Here is a 26,418-nt window from a genome sequence, read left to right as displayed (position 1 = left end):
AAATCGAAAATTTCTTTAAAATTTTCGTGAATCGGACATATTAATTAAGTGGCACGACAATCGCTTGAAAGAGGTAAATAGAATGTCAATTTTGACATGTTTGTGTTTTGCCGCGTTTGACACTTGAGTTGACGAGGTCTCTTGCACGTGGTTGGTGGTTGTTGCGGTGCTAGGAAGGGTTTTTGGAATTTTATAGCAGAACAATTGAGAATCATGGCCCGTAAAAAGAAGGGGCGTTCGCTAAAAAAGAACCACCAAGTGGCAGGGGAAGAAGGCGCGGAAGTTTTACAAGCGCCACACTCATTCGTTATACATCGCGGGCTCGCTTGTCCTTACATTCAGGATCTAACCATGGACTTCCGTCGAATTATGGAACCTTTTACTGCAATTAATTTACGAGAACGAAAATCTAACAAAATTAAAGATTTTGTCTCATTATCTGGACATTTTCATGTGTCACATATGTGCATATTCAATAAGACGACAACACAATTGTCTATGAAAATTGTACGACTCCCGCGTGGACCAACGTTGACTTACAAGGTAAGTGGAAACGTTTGACAATTTTTTTGACGTTGGAAGGATTAAATCTTCTTAATCTATTATGTTGAATTCGTATCGACTAAAGTTACTTTCTTAGTTCTCTAAGTGTCTTATTTTTCGGGACACTATATGTATATTTGTTAAACACTGCTCAACTGACACACAAGCCTCTTCAGAAGATAAACCACGACCACGATTCGAGAGACAAATTTCCGACAAAGGAATAGAAAATATTCCAGATTCTCTTCTACTTCGCCGCCCCAGCAGTTCGAGAAATCGTAAAAGGCCAATTGATAATGCTACATGTTCGGAGGGAATTATCTCAGCTCGGAAGTTAATTCGATAAAAATTTTAAAATCCGCCCTGAAGGAGGATCGGGTAGAGAAGGTGTGTTGGAAGAAGAGGATCCCAAATTGGGGCCACCTTATATAATAAGTAAGCTTATTAATAAGGCATCCTATTTTGGATTACTTTTTAGGATGGGAGACTCAGTGATCGCTACATGATTTTGTCGGTGTTGGACGTTCCCGTTTCCACCTCTATATCTTAATAAAAATAAAACTAGGTAGCTTGCTCCTACTACAATATATTTTAATAGTTAGTAAATACGTATTTCGAAAGCTACTTACTTTCTTCCTCAGTACTTAAGCTAGGAAGAAAGTAAGTAGCTTTCGAAATACGTATTTACTAACTATTAAAATATATTGTAGTAGGAGCAAGCTACCTAGTTTTATTTTTATTTAGAAGAACTACAAGCATCGGAACGATAACTATTTCTCTATATCTTCTCAACCCCCTTCAGGGATGGGTTTTAGAATCCAATTTTCGCCCTTCCTTCTCTGTGTTGATGATTTCACCAACCTTATAAAACAGACATAAATATGAATATCCATTTGTCAGTCGTGCATGTCTTCTCCCAGACGTCCTTCTAGCCAACGCTTGATTTGATAAAATAGTAATATGCATCGTACCTTCTATAATATATTCCGTAAGCTCGAATCATCTGGAGTGCACTTAGGTAACAAACTAAACACAAGTTTCCTATGTTTGCCACTAGTTTTGGTTGAAGTGCTTATACAGATGCATAGGGTAAGAAAATTCGCAATCCTAGAGATGATGGTTCGATGACTCAATATTGGGTAACAATCTAGCAAGCACTATGTTTAGGTTTAAAACCTGCTTGCACCCTTGTTTGACGTGAGCCCTAAAGCTAAGTTTGAAATCGACCATAACATATCGGGTGGATATACTGGATGGGATTGTTTGACGTTCAGGAATGACTTTAAATCTTCAGTTTTGGGTTGGCTGCTTATTATCGTCACTCCAGTCGTAAGGTGTACCATTTTGAGCCGTCATCGGAGCTGCACCACAATATTCTATTGTTTATCATCGTCAAGGGCGCAGCAACCGGTATCCGGTCTAGGCCTGCCTTGGTCCTGAGGTACGCGTGCACCGTTCCATCTCACGCAGGGTCTGCCTCGTCTTTTTTTACCATAGCCTTTATAGATTTTCCGGGCTGAATGATCTTCATTCATACGGATTAGGTGGCCCGTCTATCGCAACAGACGGTCGTTGTATCGCTCTTAGATTTCGTCGTTATATAGGCTACGGAATCGTCCATCCTCATATTTTTAACGGTCTCAAAGCAGTAATCTCCTATCTTTATTGTTTTCGTTTGATCAGTGCGATTGGATGTTATCCGTTCTTTGAAATTTGGCGCTGACGTTGCCACCATGAACTTCGTCTTGCCTTCATTAATGTGCAGCCGGAGATCTCGTGCCGCCTGCTCGATCTGGAAGGAGGCAGTTTGTACGTCTCGGGTCTTTGTTTCCATGGTGTCAATATCGTCAGCATAGGCCAGTAGTTAGGTGGGCTTAAAGAGGATCGTGGCCCTGGCGCTTACCTCCACATCACGGATCATTTTTTCCTGGGCCAGGTTAAAGAGAACGCATAATAGGACATCCCCTTGTCTTAGACCGTTGTTGATGTCTGAGCCTGCTGCTTTAACTAGCCTCACACATTAATCAGAGTCGGCCCAGTCAGTCTTATTAATTTCGTCGGGATACTGAATTCTCTCATGGCCGTGTAGAGTTTTACACTGTCTATGCTATCATAGGCGACATTAAGTCGTTGAAAAGATGGAGCCACCGATGTCCATATTCCAACAGATTTTCCATGGTTTGCCGCAGAGATATAATCTGATTTATTGTTGATTTGCCTGGTGTGAAGACTGTCCAGAACACCATTGGCTCATACAAAAGAGGCTTCTCTTTTGCATGTGTTCTGGGCGTACACTGCTATCCGGCCCAGCAAGATAGTGGAGAATGTCTTATAGATGGTACTCAGCAACTCTATAATTGCTGCACTGCGTGATATCCCCCTTTTTATGTATGGGACAGATAATGCCTTGTTGCCAGTCATCAGGCACTGATTCGCTGTCCAACAGCTTGAACATAAGTTAATGAACCGCTTGGTATAATTAGTCGCCTCCATATTTATCCAATTCTGCTATAATTCCATCGGCTCCTGGTGAGTTATGATTTTTAAGCCGATGAAAGAACTCCCAGCGATCATCACATAGAGGTTGAGATGGGGTTTGGTAGTAGAGCTGTTGGTGTTGGTTTAGCAGGCGTTTCCCAGGTTTTATGCTCCATCGTGGAAACCATTCCGCGTTTCGCTCTGGGACCTATACTATCCTTTGACCGCTATTCTATTGTTGTTTCTCATTCAGTTCCAGTCTGCTGATATAATATAAGTTTTACTAGGTTCATATCGTATCGATTGTCGAGTATGCCGAAAATGGATTAAAAGGCGAGTCGACTCAGAAGAGTAGAAGAGAAGGCTCGAACCGACTCAATTGATGCGACAGCACATCAGCACAATGAGCATGCTACACATCCAACTCAGCGAGAGGCAAGTCGACTCAATTGGTGAGGCGATATTGGGTTTGTTGATGCAGTGAGTTGTATGAACAGTGGATGCATTTCTGTTTTGCGATAATTTTAAGGTTTTGTGTACAAAACAATTCTGTAATTTCAATGAAGGAATGAAGCAACTTTAGTGCAAATATTCATAGATTCAACAGGTGCTATTTCATTTTTACTTGTTCATTTTAAACGAAATTAAATCTTTAAAACGCAAAGTCTGTCATTTAAACAGAAATCTCATACAAACGTTTGACATTTAATGGATATTATAAAGCCGCCGCCACATTAGAGAGATCCCAGAGCAATCTACATAAGTAGTATATTAATAATAAAGTCGTCTACCGAATGTTAAAGGGGGGTGAAGTGTCAGCAACATCCTTTTCATGAGTGAATAATAAGATATTTGTTGATATTCCTCCTCGAGTGTACAATTTCAACCTAGAAAATAGTAAGTTAATTCACTAAGAGCACTCGCGGTGAAATAGTATAGTTTCATTTTGCAGAATAAATTAATGTGGTTTTGTTGCATATGAGGAAGTATGGAATCAGCAGAAAAGTATGAAATCACATAACAGTTCAGTGAAAGTGTAGCGTGTACAAGATAGATATTTAGGAATAAATGTCTGGAAATTTCACATGGAACGCCTAAATGTGATTGGCTTTTCGAAATTCTTACTTTAAGAGTTGGGTCAGGTTTTAACTTGTCTAGACATTTAAAAGTCAAACATTCTGGGGTTGTTACTACCGCATCTATGGGACCTATTCACGATCAACTTTTTGGATATCTTTTACACCTCTTCTAATACATCGAAAAATAATATAGTTATTATTTTTTATATCAAAATGGAAATATTTATCTTGAAATTTAGTTTCATGTGTTTTATTCTTAGCTGCTTTTTAATTTTTCAATAAGAAATTTTTTTCCTAGTGCAGTGCTAACTCTTATAAGTCCACTCACCAATTGAAAGTCACATTTCCCATCATTACCTAGCGTTGTCCTGGTGAAATGTGATGTTGCCTGGGACAATCTAGCTTTTCACACTCTACTTTTGCTATTAGAATTAGTGAATAATTTCGCGAACATCTTACCAAACCCAAAGGAAGACCTTACGGGGGTAAAATCCTCCTTTCGATGCCGATGGTGGTGACCACTGCGATTTTTGTCTAATCAGGTGTGAAAAACCTGAGGGATAACCCATGAGGAACCCAGGAACCAAAATTCACAGCATAACCCAGAGATCGGATTCTTCTTTCAACGGTGTACGTGGAACCGCTCTGATAATTCAGCTATAGTTAATTTATCTTAGCCAAACGCCACCAACAATTTGTCGCTTTGGGCCCCTAATATGTGGCTGATCTGTAATCTTTCTTGCTCCATCACGAAAACGTCGAAAGCACTGCCGACACACTTTCAGTTATAACGTTATCGCTATATGGTCCAGGATTTCGACAAGTATCCGCCGCTTTGTGTCCTAGATCGAACTGATTCAGAAAATAGTGCCTTAAATGAATTTTATCTACTGCCATATTCGTAGAGTGCAATGAATTTAAGTGTATGACGTCATCATCTAATAAAGTGGAGTTGGAGTTTGGTATTCCGACTTGTTTAGTTATTTGAGAACCATGTATCTCATTTTTTCGAGGAATTGTCCAATTCAGATGATTTCAGTGGGAACGAGATTCGCTTTTGCGCACAGAGTGAAGCGGAAATATATATATGCCAAACTGAGGGGTAATGGTCAGATCTTTTGAAGTTCGGAAACACATGCCATTTTGAATTTTTAGCTATGCCTTCTTTTTTATGGCGCTGGTGTCCGAGTAGCTTGTAACTTGCGCTGTCCACTGAGTCCTTCCATTTTTGTTTTCGTGGTTTTTAAGTGATCGCTTGCTTTTCTTTGAGTGCGCGCCTGGCTATTTTAATGATGCCTATATGTCGGCCTATCCACTGGAGCTTTCGTATCTTAATATGGATGGTGACCTCTGATTCTTCGTATAATGGGTAAAACTTACTGTTGTATCTCATTCGCCACCCACTGTCCATTCTCACCGAAAGCATTAATTTTTTCTACGGCCCCTTTTCCTTGATTTCTCCGCGGTGGAAACGTGTCTGCACGGCTTCTGCTTCCCCGATATACAGAGATTGGGTTGTGAGATTGCTTCTTGAAATTATGTTTAATCTACAGATCTCGTCAGTTATATGTTTTCGTTTTGTCAGTATGTCTTTGTCTCTTTTGAGTTTGTGGGTGGCTCCTGATATTGTTTGTATGCACCATTTTTCTTATCGATTACCTGCTAATATTTTTCGTAAATTAAACGTTCCTTTCCCTTTCCCCAGGCTCTCGTCCGATTGTTTTCTCGGCAGTCGTCTTAAGCGGTCTTTGAGCCAGCTCGACTTCACATCAATGCTATCGGCTTCCTGGTGCTCATCGTTTGTAAAATTTGTTCTTCTAATGCTCCGACAATTTTCTATGCCATTTCTTCGTTCTAGAGCTTTCAATATCGAAGCGGATATCTCTACTCTTTCTATTGTTTACTATCAGGCATTGACATCTTGCTCTGACGAAATGATGATTGCTATACAAATTTATCCGCGGTATGATCGTGCATCAAAGCCGTTAGATGCAGCTAATTTTTCTTAACGAAAACGTGATCAATAAGGTTGAACCTTGTCTCATCTGGCTAATGTCTTTTTGTTGAAAACAAGTAGATGAAGTTGCCATGTTTCTAAGGCAAGGCCATTCTAGGAGCCTTCTGAAACCTGAATGAAGTGGCGTTCCACAATTGGTGTTCTTTGTGACCGACGTATCAACGACCGTCTTAAATCTAAAATTTACCGCATTGTCATCCATCATGTCGACCTTTATGGTTCTGAATGTTTGCCGACTATAAAAGACAATGAACGGTGTGTTGGGGTAATGGAGACTAAGATTTTACGTTGGACTGATGGCGTAACACGTTTTGATCACATCCGAAATGAGGATGTCCGCGATCGATATGGAGTTCCACCGATCGTGGAAAAATTGCGAGAGGAGCGTCTTCGATGGTATGGTCACGTAATTCGCGCTAACGAGAATTCTCTTGCCAAGATTGGCCTGAACATCGAAGTCGATGTTAGTCGACCAAAAGACCGACCGAAACAACGGTGGCTTGATTCAAGGAGTGTTCTAAGAATGTCAGTTCTGAACAGGGAGCACATGTTCTAGATTTGAAACTCGTCCTTTTTTCATTGCCATAATAATGTATAACCTATACCCGAGAGAAACTTTATTATTTTCTCTATTGCCAAGTGTTTGGTATTGTATTAATTATTCTCCCAGGTGTGTCCGCTGATATCTCTAACTTCATCAGGTGGTAGCTTAGCCTGGAGCGGTCAGTGAGTATTCCCACTATGATTCGGAGGCACTTCCGAAGTTTAAACAATCTTTCGAGCGCTTGGGTTCGTATCCGCCCATGAGCACCCTGGACATTCCTGTTAAGTTCGCCCAGTAAATTTGCCTCAACTGTTCCTCTTTATTTATCAATTTCAAAGTCATTTCCGACTTCATAGACTGGACCTGGTTGATATACTGGCGTGACTGCTCCTTTCCTAGAGCTCTTCCGCCACTTCATTACCTTCTAACCCAATGTGGTCTGGAACCCAGAAGATCCACACCTTATTGGTCGAGCCCATCGTGTTCAGTCTGCTAAAGCATTCCCCTACCAATTCATTTAGGGGGAGAAGGATCCTTTTCAGCCGCTTTGGGGATAAAGACCACTCTTGCCCGTCTTCATGCCCTTAGGATATATCCCAAAGCTATGTTGCTCCTCATCACTGTTAGGAGAAATCAGATGATTTCTAGGGCTGTTTAGAGGAGTGCCGGGAGAAGCTTTCTACTCCGGGTGATTTCAATGGTTTAAAGGTTTCCACTGCCCATTTTACTCTAGCTTCCTAACATAACTCTCTCAGTAGTTTCCATTGCCTTCATTGCATTTCCGATCCTATCTGAGCCTCGCTGCCGTATTCCAAGACAATAGTATAATGAGAGCAAGTTGCCGGCTTGTTGCACATCACCCAAATTGGAGTATCAATTGGCTCATTTGTGTTTTACCCCGTTTACCTACTCTCGTCTTCCCCAGAGATTATCAATGCGGAGGTTAAAGTAGGATTCGGTGTTAAATAATCGCGAATTTCCCAATTTCTTAAGATTGCAAAGCCGAATCTGCAAATGGAAAGTTTTTCTCATACGAAAAACTTAAAACCTTTTATATCCGAAACGTTCAGCTTTTAGTTTCAATAAGATTTTAAGTTTTCTTAACAGATGTCGAATTCAAGAAATATATGCCACTTTTACGGCATCTATTTTGTAATCGTGGCTGTGAATTATTATTCTATAATAAAAACGCATAGTTCCTAAAAGAATATTCAGTTTATGTATATACGTATTTCGGGAGATATCTGGCCAAAGCACTGATAAGGATTCGTATAGGGTTCATCGACTTGGTCTCTGGTTGTAAGAACAGATGTCCACACAATCTATATATATTGCCATTTTGTTGTGATTGCTCATTGTAGTCGCGATGTTTAAATGCAAAACGGTGCTTGGCGTAAAAGTTGGAAACTTAGAAGGTTTTACGCCATGCAATACGCATCCTAATATAATACAGGAGTGATCACAAGGAAAACTTTTAAGTCTTATTACACTATACTCCTTGTGCTAAGTGAAATTTCATTTTGCGCATCATAAATGCCGCCTAATGTGGTCCCCTGCCATAATTATGATTGTCATATGATTGAATAAAGTAAAAAAAGTTTACTTGTTCCCTAGACTTTAAAATGAGCCTTCCATATTCTAGTTATCCTGTTTGTCTGGATTTCATCAATCTATTATTTCTGTAACATCGAATTGAGCTAACTTAACTTGTAGCAACTCTCCTTGAATAATTGAATCTGCAAATGCCTCGTAACGCATCAACAACTCGCCATAGTATTGGTATTTCTGGTAATGCGGTGCTGCCGCTTGTCTTTGCATCTATATATATATATATATATAAGTTTTTGGTCAACTTGGATTTAAAGTAAATGATGAAAAATACATTGCAGATCCACCAATATACTCTTGCAAGGGATGTCCTTGCTTCCTCACGAAAGCAATTTTTCGACGAGGATTCATTCCATCATGCACCGTTGGTAATCATGAATAATTTCGTTGGTGAAGGAAAACACTTGAAACTGATGGCGACCACGTTCCAAAACATGTTTCCAACCATTAACCTGGCGACAGTTAACTTAGCAACGATCAAACGATGTGTTTTATTTTCATATAATCCAGTTACAAAGTTGGTTGACATGAGGCATTATAGCGTTGTTGCAGTCCCTGTGGGATTATCACGAGGCGTTAAAAAGGTTGTACTTGGAAAAGTACCAAATTTATCAAAATGCGAGGATATTGCAGATTTATTTTCTGGGTAAGTAATATGCTTTCAAATGATCTGAATGATATGAAAGATTTTTTTTGTATTTTTTTAGTGGGGCTGTATCGGATTCTGAATTTGAAGATGATGAAGCAAGTCAAGTTGTCCTACCGCAAGATTTAAAGCGTAAAGGAAATTTAGAGAACAATAAATCGGCGATTCGTCTGTATGAAATCGGGCCCAGAATTACATTCGAACTCGTGAAAATTGAGGAAGGTCTTCTGACAGGTGAAGTACTTTACCATGAAACCATTGTGAAAACCGAGGAGGAAATCGAAGCAATACGGAAACAACGTGAAAAGAAAAAGAAATTGAAAGAATATCGAAAGAAGGTTCAAAGTGAGAATAAGGCGAGGAAAGAAGAAATGAAAAATTCTGCAAAGAAAAGAGCGGGCGTGGAAGGAAATAAGGCAGGACAAACTTTTGAAGTAGAAGAAAGTGTTAATGATGAACCGGATAATGATGCTCTGTATTACAAGGAGGAAGTTGGCGAGGAACCAGATGAAGGTTTGTTAGACAATTTTTTCTTGATCTTTAACGCATTCAATGTTTTTCCTATATATTTCAGAATTATTCAAACACTCTGAAGAAAATTCACGGAAAAGAGTTCGACTGCCGAAACATATATCTGGTAAAAAGCGGAAATTCGATAAAAAGTCAAAAGATGAAAGAGATGATAAATATAAGAAGGAAGGCGGCTGGAAGAGTAGAAAGGGAGACGGACAAAGGCAAGAACGGAAGTTCACATTTAAAACAAAAGCTGGCATGAAAATGAACCGAGTTAAATCGTCGAAAGGAAAAAAGTTTAGATAGGATTGTAATTTTGCTAAACATAAATATGTATAAATATATTGTTTTAGTTTTACGGAAAATCTGCATATCATTTCCGAATTTCACTAATGGATTTAAAGACGGCAATGATAAATCCGAAACTGCGAATTCGCTATAATGCTTATGTTGGGCTTATTACTTATGCAAATGTAGACATCGCTCTTTAAGCCTTTTTCTTCATTCATGTTTGTAGTATGCATGTCGTCTATAAGTTCTAATTCGCACTTGAATAGAATTCAAATTGTAGTTATCGACTTTTTTCCGTCATCCATGAGTTTTGCTGGTAATTTTTTATCTTCGTTCACAAGCGAGTTCAGTTCGTCGTGATGTTCTATCAAAGGTCTGATCTGGATGCAGGCGATCAGTTCTGGCACTGATAGTGATAGTCCCTGTTCCATTGGAATTTGCCCTCGAAAATTCTGCTTTACGACTAGCGAACTTGATCGTGACGCTGAGTAGGGTGAAATTTAAATCCTACAAATAGCTTTGTCAAGATGAAATCTATCCTGTGCTCCTATAGTAAAGGATTCTGATATTAAAAATATTTAAAACAAATCTTTTACTGTAATCAGGTCACAGTGGCGCTCTAAATAAACGCAGGGTGGGATCAAATCCAGGCCAAAGCTTACAGGCTGAAAAGTGATACCATCATCATGATCATGAACGGAGTAGCAACCGGTGTCGGCCGGGATCCTCGCTTACGCCATCGTTTGCCCTGAGACAAAGTATGCCACGTCTTATTTTTCTAGCATAGATATTTGTCCCTACAGACTTTCCGGATTGGACCGTTACACGTACTGGACAATAAGTCCACTACACGTTATTGAGCCGAATACTATCCGCAACCAAACCGCCGTGACGTGGCTCATAGATTTCTTTGTTGTGTAGTCTACCCTTCTGTCAAAGAAAGAGATTTCTTTGGAGAATTCTGGTTTTAAACGTTGCTAAGATTACTAAATTATTCTTGCTAAGAACCTTAGTCCATGAGGACTATACTGTCTTGTATAGTAGGAGTTTAGAACTTATGATGAGACGTTGCAAGCAAAACAGTATTTATAGGTAGGAATGAGCTCTATGAACTGTCAACTAGCGTTCTCTGATTTCGTCATCATAGTAGTTATCGGTTAGGATTTTTGACCATACCCCCACGTTGGTGTTTTATTGTTTTTGATGCCGACGTGGTCACCTTGTTCTTTGTCTGACTATATTAATGTGTAGCACAAGATTTCGCGTCGGCTACTTGCTTTGAATACATAGAGTTTGAACATATCAGTATCCTGTTGGCCTAGCAATTGGGAACTCCGCCATGCTATTAACATAGTATGCTGGTCCCAAGCCCAAGGAAAGGAGGAGAGTTTGAGGGAACGTACTTTGTACCATTCTTAGTAAAACAAAAATAAAATGCTGAAAGGAAAGAGATAAATAAAGTATAGTTGGAGTTATTCCATTATATTAAATCCTACCTGACCTCTCTTGGTGACAAGTCCCGCGCCAGGCCGACCAAGAGAATGCATCCATGGGGGAAAGGCCGCGCGTATAATCGATTTTGCGGACATCTCTGACCTTGTACTTATGAAGACATGGTTCATCAAACGATTATCTCATGTTCCTACATTTTATGGAAGAATCGTGAAGCCAAAAGAAAGATGGGATCCACAAAGCGGCCTCTGCAAACCTTGGGGTCACTAAACCAGGTAAGCGGTACATCAACCGAGATACTTGGCTTTGGAATGACGATGTTGAAATGAAGGTCCGTGAAAAGAAGCACATAGGATATCGAAGACTTCTTCTACTTTAATGACAAGAACGGTACCTTGCTTACCAACCGTCGAGCCGCCACGGATAGATGGCGAGAAGACATGCTTCCAGCAGATTTCAACTGAAGAATTTGCTCAGCCTGTAATTCCACAATCATTGCCGAGACTTTGAGCAGTTCCGCCTGTGAGCGCAATTAAAGTCGAAGAGGCAATAAAACGAATGAAATCGGGAAAAGCCACAGGACCTGACGACATCGCATCTGAGCCCTGGAAAGCGAATAGCTGGGACCCAACACTGTTGCTTAGTGAATTCTTTAATGGGGTTATTCAGGAAGGTCTGGCTGGCAAGAAAGTACCACAGTTCCAATATGGGAAAAGAAAGTTAGTCCAGCAGAATGTTCAAATTACGATCCGATCTGGTTACTTTCCCATACCATGAAGATTTTTAAAAGAAATTTTCGGCAATCGTATTCACGAAATCGTTGAAATAACCATGAATCAAGCCGGATTTGTCAAGAACTGCGGAACTACTGACGCAATATACGCTGCGTGGTTACTCATGGAGAAACACCGTGAGAAGTATCGCCCTTTTTACATTAGTGCCAAAATCACTCGTGTGGTGGGTAGAATTGCTCTACCACGGAAAAGTAAAGTTCGAAATGTAGCGGGTGCATTCAAACCACTTCGGGTCTCTGTTGGTGCTTATTAAGGAAGCCACTCCTCTTTGTTCTGGTTATGGACACCGTCACACGGGACGTCCAACGTTCAGCGCCCTATACACTGTTTTATGCAGATGATGTTTTCCTAACATCTAATAGCAAACAACTTGTCTAAAAATGGAATGATCACCTCATGCAACACGGTCTCAAATTGAATCTACCTAAAACTGAATTTTTGACGACCGATCTCCATGAAACAGGCACAATCACTGTCAGCGGCAATGACCTGCCCACCACTGAGCGATTTAAGTACCTCGGGTCAACGCTATCAGCCAAACTGCGCTATGAAATTGCGTTCCACAACTGGTGTTCTTTGTGATCGACGTATCAATGAACGTCCCAAAATTTACCGCAATGTCGTCCGTCCTGTCGCTCTTTATGGTTCTAAGTGTTGGCCGATTATAAAAGACAATGAACAACGTCTTGGGGTAATGGAGACGAAGATGTTGCGTTGGACCAATGGCGTGACACGTTTTGATCAGATCCGGTATGAGGATATCCGCGATCGAGTTGGGGTTGCACCGATCCTGGAAAAACTTGCGAGAGAGGCGTCTTGATGGCATGGTCACTTAATTCGCGCCAACGAAAATTCACTTGCCAAGATTGGTCTGAACATCGAAGTCGATGGTAAACGACCAAAAGACCGGCCGAAACAATGGTGGCTTGATACGATGATTTAAAAACCTTGCGATTACATCCAGATCAGGCATTTGATAAAGTAATATGGCGAAACTGATCACGACGAGCCGACCCCGCTTGTGAATGGGTCAAAGACTGAAGAAAAAGAAGAAGGCTAGTAATTGGGTAGACTTGATAAGAACAATTTCTTTCTTTCTTTCTTCTCATGGCCGTGTTTGGTTCGTGACGGATGAAAGTTTATTTTCACGGTAGGAAGACTATAAAAGAGTTGCGCAGTTTTTGATACCTGATACTTTGTCTAAGGATAAATTGAAGTTTTATGATTCGAAAGAAATCAGTTCATCTTAAGTTCTCTAACTGATTTGACGATAGTGCTGCCTGAAAAAAATGACTGAAAGTAAAAAGATGAAAACTTTTATACTAAGATTGGAAAATTTGAGTTAGCGTGATTTCGATCGCAGAGTAGGGTTTAATAATAATCGTTGGCGCAACAATTCAATTGGATCAGGGCCTTCAAGTGTGTCAGAGAATTTCATTTAAGACTGTAACGGTGCCTTACAGTACACGGTAGGAGGCAATGTGGTCAGCATTTCGCTCGCCCGAGATTATTACCCTGATTTGACTCAGGTGCTCATTCATAGCTGAGTCGACTGGTATCCGACGTCAAATCCCGATACAAATCTCACTGCTACCAGTGATATTTAAACCGCGACCTACCGTACGATAGCTTAGTGCTCTAACCACTTAGCTATCCGGAGACAGAGTAGAGTTTAGTATCCATATAATGAGCAGGTTTTTAAAGGTTTATTGAACTGTTGAGATGAAAAAGGGGTCTGGAAGAGTGTAAAAACTGACCGCTGGTGAAGATCGCTTGGCAAAGAGAATATATTTACGGGATCAGTTTCAAACTGCGGAATACATTAGATGATAGGGCAAAATGGAGCACATGGACAGTTCTACGAAGACCGCAGGAGGGTAAATATGTGCTCAAAAACCTGCCGAACGGCCACTTTCAACCGAAAAAGTCTGCAAATTGGATGATACTCGAATTCAAAGGATAATATTCTATATAAATGGAAAGACAGGCGAGGGGGGTAGATCGCGCGAGCACTTTTCGAAGAAGTGCATTATAAGAACCATAAAGCAGAAAAGCAGCAGAATGATTCAAGAATGTTCTACCTATCGCGGTGTTGAACAATTGGCATAGAAAGAAGGATTGGTAAACGGAAATACTTACAAAAACATTCTGGAGAGCCAATTCATTCTATCAATAGAAGGGCTCTATTCTCTTGTAGGTAAACGATAATTTAACAGAAGTCGGTATTTCTACGGTAAATTGTCTTGAAAGCAGCTCCCATATGAACTATATAGAGAACCTTTGACGCATTATAAAGATGCAGTTAACGAAGTACAAACCCATATATCCTACTGAATTAGACAAAGTGATCGATACAGGTTAATAAAATTACACCACATCTATTGCAGAATTTCTTTTATTCCATGCCTGATAGAGAAGAAGAAGAAAAGAAAGAATCAGCGTTTACTATATAAGAAATAATTCTATAAAAAATATTGCTGTGGTAAATATAGATACAATAAAATAAATAGCAACTGTGTGCATTAAAAATGTGAAAAAAATAAAATAAAATAAATAATAAAATTGATTCTAATCAATGTCATTTAAAAAAATTTCAATCTGCTAAAAATAATTTTACATGTTTTGAACAGTAATTATATCTTTCCACTAATTTCCATATAAAAAACTCTGTGTGTGAAGAATTACAAAGAAATATCGGAAAATATGATTTTTCCCAGGTGTTAACATTTTTATGTCCGCCACTGTATTTTCAACTTCCTTTAAATCAAGATGTTAAATAAGCTGTAATTTAAAATATTGCAAACATTAGCTTGAGATGAGTCCATAGCTTTTGAGAAGCTTCCAACATTAGTATGAGCTGAGCTATATAATAATAATAATAATCGTTGGCGCAACGATCCATATTGAATTAAGGCCTTGAAGTATGTTAGAGCACGTCATTTAAGACCGTAACGGTACACTGCAGTACACTGTAGGAGGCAATGTGGTCAGTATTGCGCTCGCCCGAGATTATTACCCCTGAGTTGACTCAAGTACTCATTCACATTTGAGTTGACTGTTATCCGACATCCAGTCACCATAACAAATCCCTCTGCCACCAGTAAGATTTGAACCGTAACCTTTCGGCTACAACAACCCAGCGCTCTAACCACTTGAGCTCTACAAACAAAGATTTAAAGTTTTCCTTCCTTATGTGAAATTATAAATTTTTAAATAAATAATAGGAAACAAATCAATCAAATTTAATAATAGCAACTAAAGCAATCAATCAAATAATTAATGAATCAATGAACCTGTATTAATGGGCAGAACATTGAAGGCATCGATCAGCTGTCTTTTTTTGCTAGCGTTGTCCATGGTGATGGCGGCCCCGAATTAATATTGCCCGACACAATGAAAGTGCTATATTCGTGTTAGCTGTTTTGTCTAAATTCTGAAATCCTGAAATCAAGATTCTATTAGAAACCTATCTCAGTCGGGTCTCCTTTTGTTCTGGCCTGACATAATTTCGAACGAAGAAGAAGAATGTTAGTGCATGAGCCTGATGCCGGTAGTCGTGTTAATTAGAAGCGAGAGTGGCAGTGGATAGGTGACAATTTAAAGAAGGACTATAACGCAAATGCGGACTACACCATGTAATGGAATTTACCACTCCAGGGTTGTTGTCGAATGGGTTAGCTTAGAACTACGTGGCGCAGAACAAAGGAATATGCCTATTCAAATTCGAGGAAAATTGCGTTAAACAGCAAAATTTTGGAAGAGACAGGCACTTTTTGCGTTTGGAAATTTGTTATTTTCAAACGGCTCACTTTATTTATACAAATTCATATTGTAGAGCTTGCTACGATATAATGTTTATTTCAACCCCCTAGCTATCATAGGTTTTGAGTTATTGTGATTTTAGTATTTTAAAGATGATTTTTTTTTTAAATGAAAATGCCTTTGGCAGCTAAAGAGCCAAGAAATCGGAAATAAAATACTTTATATTTTTTGTTTAGAATTACGTGAGAAATCACCCGGCAAACCGTTTGTCCGGTGCACCCTGCATATTTCTGCCTCAAAATATTGAATCCTAATCAGCATTGTCGTTTTAATTATACTCTATTGGTATCACCATTTACTATGATTGATTATAAATTCGATAATTTTTGCGTGAATCGTGTAGAACTTACCAGGTTCCAGCCTCCTTTCCGTTTCCATTAGTTTGCCCTTTTATCCGCATCCGCATTACATGCTTCGGCATAAATGTATCGTGCCTTATCGAATATGTTTACCTCTAATATTTTCGGGGCTCCAACTGCTTGCGTCTTCTTCGGAGCACAACATGTAGATTGGAAAATGTTTCCTCCCCTCAAACGGCTCGTAGAACATCTTCATCCGAGCCACCCACCATTTACCTGATATAACGGACTGCGTTGCGTCGTACGCTGTCGCGACTACCGATTGCGCAGCGGCTGTTTGACAGAACCCCATGGCCCCGTCGGAAGACGGACGAAGCGACTGGGCAAGTACCATCGCAGCCGCGGCGAATTGCTTGACAGTTGCACGAAATCAACGAGATCCTTCGCGAGTGTTTGCAGCAGAAGGAGTTCGAGTTTTGTGTTGTGTGCGTGTTCGAGTCGATTTCAGTTTGTGCTAAATCAGTGCTCCAGTGATTTTTCTCACATCGAAACTAACCCAGTTTAGTGAAAAATCGGGAGTAGACTCCGTGGGAGCAATCGTCTAGTCGAGTCGCGTGAAAAACACAACAAAACAGGTCAGTGCAACAAATTTTCATCATCGCCATGATCTTCGTCACCCGCTGAGTGGCTGGAAAACCTTGCATATTTCATTAGCATTGTATATGACGTCATAGTGTATTGTATATAATCGTCGAGCCTCACGGAAATTGGATACACCCCCAGCAGTATTGCTAGAATTTCCAGAATTTCCTGTGGATGGAAGTAAGAATCGGGTTTTCGCGACGGAGCTTTGCAAGTGGTATCCGACCGGGAATCTGCCCTTGTATCAACAATTCCGCAGGAGTGCAGCTGTGAAGGCTTGCAGTTCCAGCAGTTCAGGGTCAATTGGGGGCCACTTGTCGTGTTGTTCCGTGTCGTCGCCATTTGTACCACCCTTCCGGGGCCCACAAGATTACATGCAGCCTCCACCACAATTAGATGGGGGGTCTTCCGGATGAAATTATGAAAAAAACTAATTAGTCATTACTCATATCGTAATTTCCGTTGATCTTAAAGAAGTCGAGATTGTTTGATGAGATATGACTTGGGACCGACCTCTCCTCAGTGGGTTTATAGGTGGACACATTTGTGTGAAGGAACCGTCAAAATAGAGGAGCGTTCCCGCTTAGGTGGTTCGATGTTAGGGCTGGGGACGACATAGAAGGCGGTGGCAGTAGGGCGCACAGTATTTGCTTGGGTGGGCGCAAGCTCAATATACATTTCAGCTACTACCCAATTTCATGGCTCTGCTATTGATTTTTCACATGAAGTGGGTACCAAGAACCCACTTATACGCGTGCTATAGATAGTGGATTGTTGTGAGGATTCCTTGGAGCTGAATTGTAGTTGTGCGGTGGAGGAATCGGATGGGTTGCGCGACGATTGGGGTTGGCCGCTTGCCTTTCGCTCGTCACACTACCTCCGGGTCCCCGGCATTTAGCAATCATAATAGAGTATGGTATCCTGTAGTTCTGTGCGTAAGACATGCAAATAATCACACCTTAAGGAATACATCGAATGATGTCGGAATCTAGTGGATTCACTGTGGCCCTGCTATACAGACACTGCGCTCACAGTCGAGTAAATACTCTTAATGACCCACCAGAATGCTGCAATTTCCTTCCTTTCAGAGCCCACGGCGGAGGTTTAGTGTATCTGAGATATGTAAAAAAATACCTGGCTGTATCTACTCACAGTGCGGCACATGTGGGAGCGAATGAGCTTCCCAATCATGAGGCAAACTCTGACGAGGAAAATAATAGAAATAATCTTGACCTTTCTAGGAACAACCGAACAATAACACAACTACTTTTGCAGGTGGAGTGGCGAAGGCACGACCAAAACATTTGTCGCAGAGAAATTGTTTTTAGTTTATTATTTGCTACGCTCGCAACTTTGGTTCGCTACGCTTTCACTAATCGGACATGTTTCGAACCAGCTGTTAGTCGCGAATGATTTTCTTGATCGGAACTAACCACCAAGGCATCCAGCTTCCGGCATTAATCAATGTTTGTGCTTCTTGTATGGAAAAATTATCCAGGTCATCATCACCATTGATTGAAATTTGTTGAAGTGTGAGCATATACTTGGAGGGCAAGGACGAGTTATTTATTGCTATCGAGATGAAACCTTGCCCTCGGCACGTAAGGGTTACCTGACTGAAGTGGCGATGCTATTTTTAGCTAATTGGAAAACACAATATACTAGCGTAGCGTAGTTGAGTTGTATGGCAAAGTTGGAGCGATTATACAAAGGAGTTCTTGGAATACTTCTACGAGTTTTTCTAAAATGAATGCATACAGTCCCTGCATTGGATCATGTTCCAATACCAAGCATAGTAAATTGCATTGCAGGTCATAAACGTCAGACAAACAAGCCTTGCTTTTTGTTCGTAGAAAGTAGACATTTCTGTAAATTCAATTAAGGAGCGCAATTGATAGTCTAGACTTGGGAATTGGAATCATGTTAAATGGCAAAAGGACTGAAAATATACCTGCCGTTTCTCGGTAATATTTGGGAAATTTTCCGTCCATTGTAGAAGAAAATACGGCGTCTGATGGTGAAAAGCGAAAACCCTACCCGGAGTTCCGGTTGAAACTCATTTGATGCGGAATGCTGATGAAAATAGTTGGAAGATGTAGTTACGTCTGCAATATACTATATATCATTCAGCTTTTGGCTGTAGAAAAATGGTCTAGTTTTATGCCAGATAAATTCTGGATGACTACGTCCATAAGAGTTGGGAGGCTTGGATCTATGAAATAAGAAAAAATGCTTCAACTGAACTTTATTCAAAAACTCACTGCAATTTCCTTGTTTGTTCATGTTTACATCTGTTATAATTCATTCGTTTCACAATGGAAATGCGAAGGATGAAATGTAAGCGAGTTAGTGCAGCGTGATAACTTCTTAGACAATTGCAAGGGCAATAAGGATAGTACTTCAACTACAGCAATTGCATTTCTTGGCATTGTTGCTGCTAATATGAGGTAACTTGCTTAATGAATTCTTAGAGCAATGAGCAAGGATAAATTTTGGATTGCACTTGTTTGAGGGGGCTTTTGGATTTTTTTTATTTTAGCCTGAATTATTCCTTCATTTAAAGATAATTAGATAGGAGTTAGACTATGCTTCACGATCGTCCACTGCTATCTTTTTTCGGTCTTTATCCTCGCGTCTGCCAGACACTATAGATGGTATTTCAGATTTCAGACTCAGATTTCGTGCAGCTCCTGGTTGTACTTAATTCATCATCCATCTTCAAAGCGAACTATTATCAAATTTCTGCGGAGGACCTTCTTTTTGAAGGAACTTAGCAATTGTCTTTTTTTCTTCAGTCGGATACTTGTTTTTTAATTGTCTGTTTCATTGCGAACTTTGATAATTTACTTTCAAGGTATGTAAAATTAACAACGTTTTCAAAATTACATTGACAAATTGTAATATTCTGTTCGTTTAATAATAATCGTTGGCGCAACAATCAATATTGGATCAGGGCCTTGAAGTGTGTTAGAGCACTTCATTCAAGACCGTAACGGTACACTAGGAGGCAATGTGGTCAGCATTGCGCTCGCCCGAGATCATTACCCTGATGATCTGTTCGTTTGGTTTTCATTTATTTCAATTTCATATCATCGTTTTTTTATCATTTAGAAAACGATGTGAATAGCATCAAGATAGATCCACATCTTGTGAAACTTAAATAGTAACGACTTTTTGGTGTCTGCTGGGAATTCTCCGATTATGTACTCGAGTGAAAAATGGTGAGATACTGATTCTGAATCTAGCATCTTAGCATTTCGTAAGGAATGCTTTTTGTCCCAATTCTAGTGTGCTTGATATTAACCAAACAATGGTCCGAATCTTTTTTCCAACATTTTAGTAAACACTTGTGCATAGTACTGGGATGCCACATTTATTTCTCATAATCTTGGTGGTGGGGATACCGTTATCGTCAAGTGCCTATATTCCAGAAATCAATCAAGTCTCAAGTTTTCGGTAGCCGGTAGGTTGCTGCCTCATAAATTTCTATTCCGTTTAGCCGCCTTTGATCACAAGTAGGAAAACCTCACCGGGCGGACTAGTTCATCTTGTGGATATATTTTAAAAATCTTCAACCGTTAAATACAGGGTGGTACGAAAGTTTGTGTACACGGCATTGCTGTCTCTAAATTGTAAATTTAACACATTTTTCAAAAACATTTTTTTGTTAATATTTACTAATTTAAAAATTGAAACCTCTAATACTTACTTACTTATTCTAGAGTTGTAACTTCCACACGCGGATATTCTCATCTGCTTAAATCTGAAAATTAGCTGATCTCTATTTTTGGGTTTAGGGTGTTTGAAGACGGACTCCTGAATCATAGATCAAATATTTTCAATTGAATTCAAATCTAAGTAATTTCCAGACCAATCAGTCCACACTGCTCCAAAGTAGCTTTTTGCCATTGTAAGGCCTGTTTTTGCGGTATGACATTTAAGTGCCATTTTGCATTAAAATGGGCATCAATCCTCCACAATATTGATTCCTATTCTTATAGCACCGCACATAAACAGGTAGTATGGCAGGTATTCTCCACTAACTTCGACTTTCTCTGACAAAAATAAGCTCCGATTTACCCTTCATGCTTATTCCCCCAGCAATCATCAGTTTTAAGCATTGTTTTGCACTGGATCTATTGATTTGGGATTGCTCGTTCTTATTCGCTAATTTTGTCTGTTAGGTTTAGGAAACAGCTCCACAATCCACTCATCTATGAACAGTATGCGGTTGTTTGTATCATAACCTGTTATCTGCGGTAAACCCTTCTCTTATGGGCCGAGCACACATATTTTTACGGTCAGTAATATTTTTTTTACTTAATAAGGGCTTAATGGGTCTCACAAATGCATGTCGGAATATATATAGAACAGTCAATTGACTAACTTCTTTTTGTTAAGGTTTTGTTTGTAAATTAAAATCGGTTCAATGTCTGTTTGCCTGTCTGTCACACGCATTTTTCTCAGAAACGGCTGTACAAATTGACACGAAATTTGGTGTGAAGGTGAGAACTGTGGACGCGCAAACATGCAATGAGTTACATCTTTCTGCGTTGAGATTAAGGGGGGGGGTTCATACATGCAAAAGAGAGGTGTAATTTTTTTCGCCAAATTTAGTCTTGGAGATCAGATGAAAAGTGTCTATCAGCACTTTTCGAAGCCAATCTTGGTTTTCACGTTTGCTGGAAAGGCGGGAAGTACAGGGAATCGAAAGTGATGATTACTGCAGTTCTGGATACCTCAAGCGTCCCACTAATCTGGGCATTTGGCAAATCGATTTTGCTTAAAGTTTGAATATTTGGCCGTACTTGCTCTCTCTCAACAAACATTCACCATTTCAAGGAAAAATTTTGTAGAAACACACAATTGTAAAAGCTGTTCGCAAACAAATATATGTGCTCGTTTCGAAAAAAAATGTTCACTACAGAATACAACATGTTTCTCAAAATTAAATATCACAATAACATACCTCATTGCAATTTTTCTAAAAGATCATTCGTCGTTCAAATTTAGAAATTTACGTTCACTATTTTCCACTAAAACTTCGAACTGTCAGTTTTGATTGATAATTTCGCCAAAACAAAGTCAAAATGAATACAGAATGATAAAAAAATCGTTATAATTTCATAAGAAGCTTAAATCCTCGTCTTACATGTAGCGAAATACACAGTGCGCATCTTTAAACGTTTATATAGAGGTGTACAGAAAGTTTAGGAGCACCTTGTAGATGTGATGTGGTTTCTCCTTAATGTCACGCTAAAGGCCTTTTTTCGCAGACTCTCGTGATCCAGCGCGTCCCCACCTTTATCAATTTTCTCCTTTCGCAGCGGTACCATGATTATTCAATACTGAAATAACTTTAGAGGGGCATTTTTCAAATGTTGTATGTATACAAACACGGCGAAGTTCCAGGGGAAAGATAAGTTAAAAATTATTTCATTGAAATGACGATCATAAGTAACTGTGGCCGAGATCTGCGATCAAGGTTTGTTTTAGCAAAGCAACACCTCGTTGATCCAGCTATAAATAATAATAATAATGTAGATTTCAATGCGGAAAGGAACAAATTCATGTGAATGATGCTGTGAACGAGGAAAACAATTTGAATCGGCTTATCGACTCGCAACATGTTTAAACGCCACAAGACTTCTACAATTGTGGTCTACTTTATATCATATGAAGAGAGAGCATCCAGTGAAGCTTGCTATTTGCATTTGTTGCATTTAATTTGAATATGGAATGGAAGACTACCTGTGTATTTTTTATCCTAAACCAAAACATTCGATAGCATATGCGATTACGAAGGTTAATTCGGAGGTAATAATAGGGAATTGTAGCGATAATTGCCAAAACCTGAATGACAAATGCCCCGTCATCACGGATAAAAATCAAACAATCGAAAGGGAATTTCTATTCTAAATGCGACTAACACTAGCTCCAAATTTGCATTACTTTTCCAGAGAATATTAGCATATATTCCTTCTCCTCGTTTGGAGATGGTGATTACTTTTTGTGGTATCTTTTTTCGGTCATTCCTTTTAGTGACTAGAATGGCATATAGACCCTTTCAGGTCCATTTCTTTTTACTAGGCTTTCGAATATTCGCTCTCTCGCAAGTGACTTTAACTCGACTTTCCACCCAAATGGGCCTCATGCACATCTACAAATATGTACCGCTATGCTGATACTTAAACGACGCGCCTGATTCCAATGTAGCAAAGTCACACAACTTTTGTCTGAAAACATCTGCTCAAATATGGTCAATAATAGTATATTAATGACTTGCGGTTTCGTCCAGGGTAGAGGCAACTCATCAGACGCTGCCTCGCCCTGGGTGCTTGGCCCAAGGATGAGGGTTCCGTGGACCACAACCGTGAAAGCATGTTGTTTTCCAACTGGTCTGGTCCGCCACTAAGTGGATGGCGCAGTTGGAGAAGCCTAGTTGCGACCTCCAGCGTCGTAATTTTGTTATTTTTGGCTTAAGTTATTCCAAAAAAATCACAAAAGTTGTCCGAAATATGACTAATGTAATGCTCAAATTTGATTGAATTCCAATTAATTCTTTCCACTAAAAATTCTCAAAAAATTACATGAAGATGAGTCTTCTAATATGGTTTTCTCCTTAAATTAGAAAATGACTATATTTCTGGATCTATTCACTGGTGGCAGTGGGATTTACATCATGATTTGACGTCGGATACTAGTCGACTCGGCTGTGAATGAGTACCTGAGTCAAATCAGGGTAATAATCTCGGGCGAGTGTAATGCTGACCACATTGCCTCCTTCAGTGTTACTGTAGTGTACCGTTACGGTCTTGAATGAAGTGCTCTAAGACACTTCAAGGCCCTGAACCAATATGGATTGTTGCGCCAACGATTATTATTATATAGCAAACTCTGACATTTTTACCTGAACGGCAATAAAACGTGCGTTTCTGAAAGAGTCACAGGCCGAAAAAAAAATGGATTTACACTCGAACCTTAGACACGTTGAATATTCTGCGGTATCTTTTCTCTTGTGACTTATTTGAATTTGTCGCAACACAAAATTCTAACGCAAATTAAAGTTTGAAAAATGTTAACTCACATTGAAATGATAATTAAAATAATACCGCCGAAGCCGGTCCCAAGCCCGGTTGTGAAAGGAGGAGGGATGGATAGCTTCAGTCTGAATGGCTGTACGCCACCGCAGCGTCTCAGGGGGTAGGTGAGAAAAGTGCAGGAACTTTGCAGTCTTGCAGATTACTCACTAAGGAAGCTATCTACACACCTGGCAGCTAGGGATAAAATGCACCACCAAAAAATGAGAAGAAGGAGAAATTTAAGGTCCGGTACGGATAACCGGTGGGAGTCGTCTGACTTGGTGACTGGGTCGGGCTCTCGTAATGGACAGCACGGCGTCGAAACCGCTAGTCGTGGGGCGGTTCGACGTCTAGGCGCCACGACGACCAGGAGCACAGCTCCGTCTGCTGCAGCTGTTTCGCCACAATCTGTGGCGACCACTTCAGCAGGTTCGCGTAGGAAGCGGATGAAATGGACTGAAGAAATGAACCTCTTCATCATCCGCTCCTACTACGAAATAACGGCGGGGGCGGGTACAACATCTTACCGCCCCTTGTTGCACCAGAGATTTGTCGAGCGTTTCCCGCAATTCGCGCACGTGGCTGTGCAGCGAGTCGCAGACCAGTACCGCTTCATCACTCGCAGTGACACAATCCCGGCCACCATCAGGGAACGTGTTCGACTTGAAGTCATCGGGGAAACTGGTGACCGAGAGTCGATGGGGGCAGAGGCGGCGGCATCAACAACACCACGCCGCACTGCAGGCAACAGGTTCAGTACTCGCCGAAGCACTCTTCTCCACCGTCCAGCTGAGGTTTCCGCTGAAGTTCGGGACGAATTCCAAAGAGCGTGTATAGAATTCTCGGATATGGATCCTTTGCATAGACCAGGTATTCCCAGGCTCTATGCATCTCCAGCAACTCCGGGAATTCTATCTCAAATCAATGATGAGATTGCGTCTCGACTGTGTGCTGATATGTCGCTGCTGCAACTACAATCACTTGTGTATTGTGGTGCAGTTGCGGCTATCAGATTGCACGGTCAGAAGATTCGCTTTCGCGTTATTGGTTTGAGCGACAAAAGAGATCCACCATGGAAAATTCGTCTGGAACGTCGGCGGGACTCACTAAGGCAGGACATTGCTAGACTGATTCAGATCAGCACTGGCAATGCCAGCCGACGGGTGAGAAATAAAGTGCAGAGGGTTTATCGGAACTATGCCATCCCCTGTGAGACACTCGTAGTTGAAATTCTGGACACACTAAAACAGAAACTTTCTGTCATATGCAGTCGGTTACGACGGTATGGCGAAAGTTATTCCAGGCGTGTCCAGAATGCAACATACGCGAGGAACCAGCGGAGCTTTTTCAGATCTCTCAACGAATCCCAACAGAGCGCCCAGACAATACAGTTCTCGGTGACGGAAGCGAAAGAGTATTGGGGTGGACTTTGGGGGTTACCTGCCCAGCATGCTGAGCATGCTGAGTGGATCACCGCCGAAGGCACCCGCCATGCCAATACACCTGGCATGAATTTCGCGGATGTTACCGAAGAGGAAGTTCGAGGAGCCATAAACAGCTCGAAGAACTGGAGGGGCCCAGGTCTGGATCGGGTGCAGAATTTCTGGTATAAGAAATTTACCAGCGTACACAGTCGGTTGGCACGCAGTATAAATGAGGTCATGAGTCGGCCGGAGGAATTTCCACCTTTCCTCACTGCGGGAATTACCTACCTTATTCCTAAGAAGGACACGGTGCAGGACCCCGCAGACACAAGACCGATCACTTGCTTACCAACCCTCTACAAATTCATCACGACCATTATTAGTGGAAGGATCAATGCGCACCTCGAGACCAACAACATTTTGTCCGAGGAGCAGAAGGGCTGCCGAGTTGGGTCAAGGGGTTGCAAAGAGCAACTCATTATCGACTCGGTAGTTGTAGGACAAGCAACTAGAAGCCAAAGAAACCTCTTCGGTTGCTATATCGATTATGCCAAGGCTTTTGATAGCGTTCCGCATACCTGGCTAATCGACATCCTACATCTGTATCGCATTGATCCGAAATTAATAAAGTTTTTGGCGACAGTCATGGAAGGGTGGCATACCACCTTGTCAGTCCGTACATCTGAGGGTGCTAATACCTCAGAGCCCATCCGTATTCGGAGGGGCATCTTCCAGGGGGATTCATTGAGTCCTCTTTGGTTTTGTATGGCACTGAACCCCCTTTCATGGCTACTGAATGATGCTAGAGGGCATGGTTTTGCAATAAAATATGGCCTACGTGCTAAGTGCGAACTGACACACTTGATGTACCTAGATGACATCAAGCTGTATGCTGGTACTGACAACCATCTTAGAAGTCTATTGCGAATAATAGACATGTTTAGCCGTGATATTCGGATGGAGTTTGGATTAGACAAATGTCGAATCCAAGCCATTCGCAAAGGTCATCACGAGCCGCATGCCGGACATAGCATTGGTGACCTCCACATCGAAGCTATGACCGAGACAGACTTCTACAAGTACCTAGGAATTCTGCAAGGAACCCATGCTCGACCGACCTGGAAAACGTCCAGCGGCGGATACGGACAACTATGTCCAAATTCCGAATACATCACCCAAAGTCT

The 26,418-nt window shown here is 40.7% G+C and overlaps 2 protein-coding genes across 6 annotated transcripts in view; both read left to right on the top strand.

The window, feature by feature from the left end:
* The first annotated feature begins 104 nt into the window (after nucleotides 1–104).
* LOC119652004 (protein Peter pan) lies at nucleotides 105–9,793 on the top strand. Its single transcript, XM_038055934.1, has 4 exons — nucleotides 105–543; nucleotides 8,551–8,915; nucleotides 8,977–9,428; nucleotides 9,490–9,793. The coding sequence occupies exons 1-4, from the start codon at nucleotides 214–216 to the stop codon at nucleotides 9,732–9,734; spliced, it is 1,392 nt and encodes a 463-aa protein (XP_037911862.1). The 5' UTR covers nucleotides 105–213; the 3' UTR covers nucleotides 9,735–9,793.
* A 6,655-nt stretch (nucleotides 9,794–16,448) lies between these two features.
* The window catches only part of LOC119652715 (synaptosomal-associated protein 25), a 66,511-nt gene continuing 56,541 nt past the window's right edge, over nucleotides 16,449–26,418 (top strand). The window contains exon 1 of one of the 5 annotated variants that reach the window (XM_038057002.1): nucleotides 16,449–16,721. The gene's annotated coding sequence lies outside the window, so the exon portion shown is untranslated. The remainder of the gene's footprint in view (nucleotides 16,722–26,418) is intronic. The other 4 variants (XM_038057005.1, XM_038057001.1, XM_038057000.1 and 1 more) reach the window with 4 other exon arrangements.

The sequence above is a fragment of the Hermetia illucens genome, chromosome 3, assembly GCF_905115235.1.
Source record: "Hermetia illucens chromosome 3, iHerIll2.2.curated.20191125, whole genome shotgun sequence".
Taxonomy (NCBI): Eukaryota; Metazoa; Arthropoda; class Insecta; order Diptera; family Stratiomyidae; genus Hermetia; species Hermetia illucens.
The sequence above is the reverse complement of the archived record's forward strand: the minus strand, read 5'-3'. Positions and strand labels throughout refer to the sequence as shown.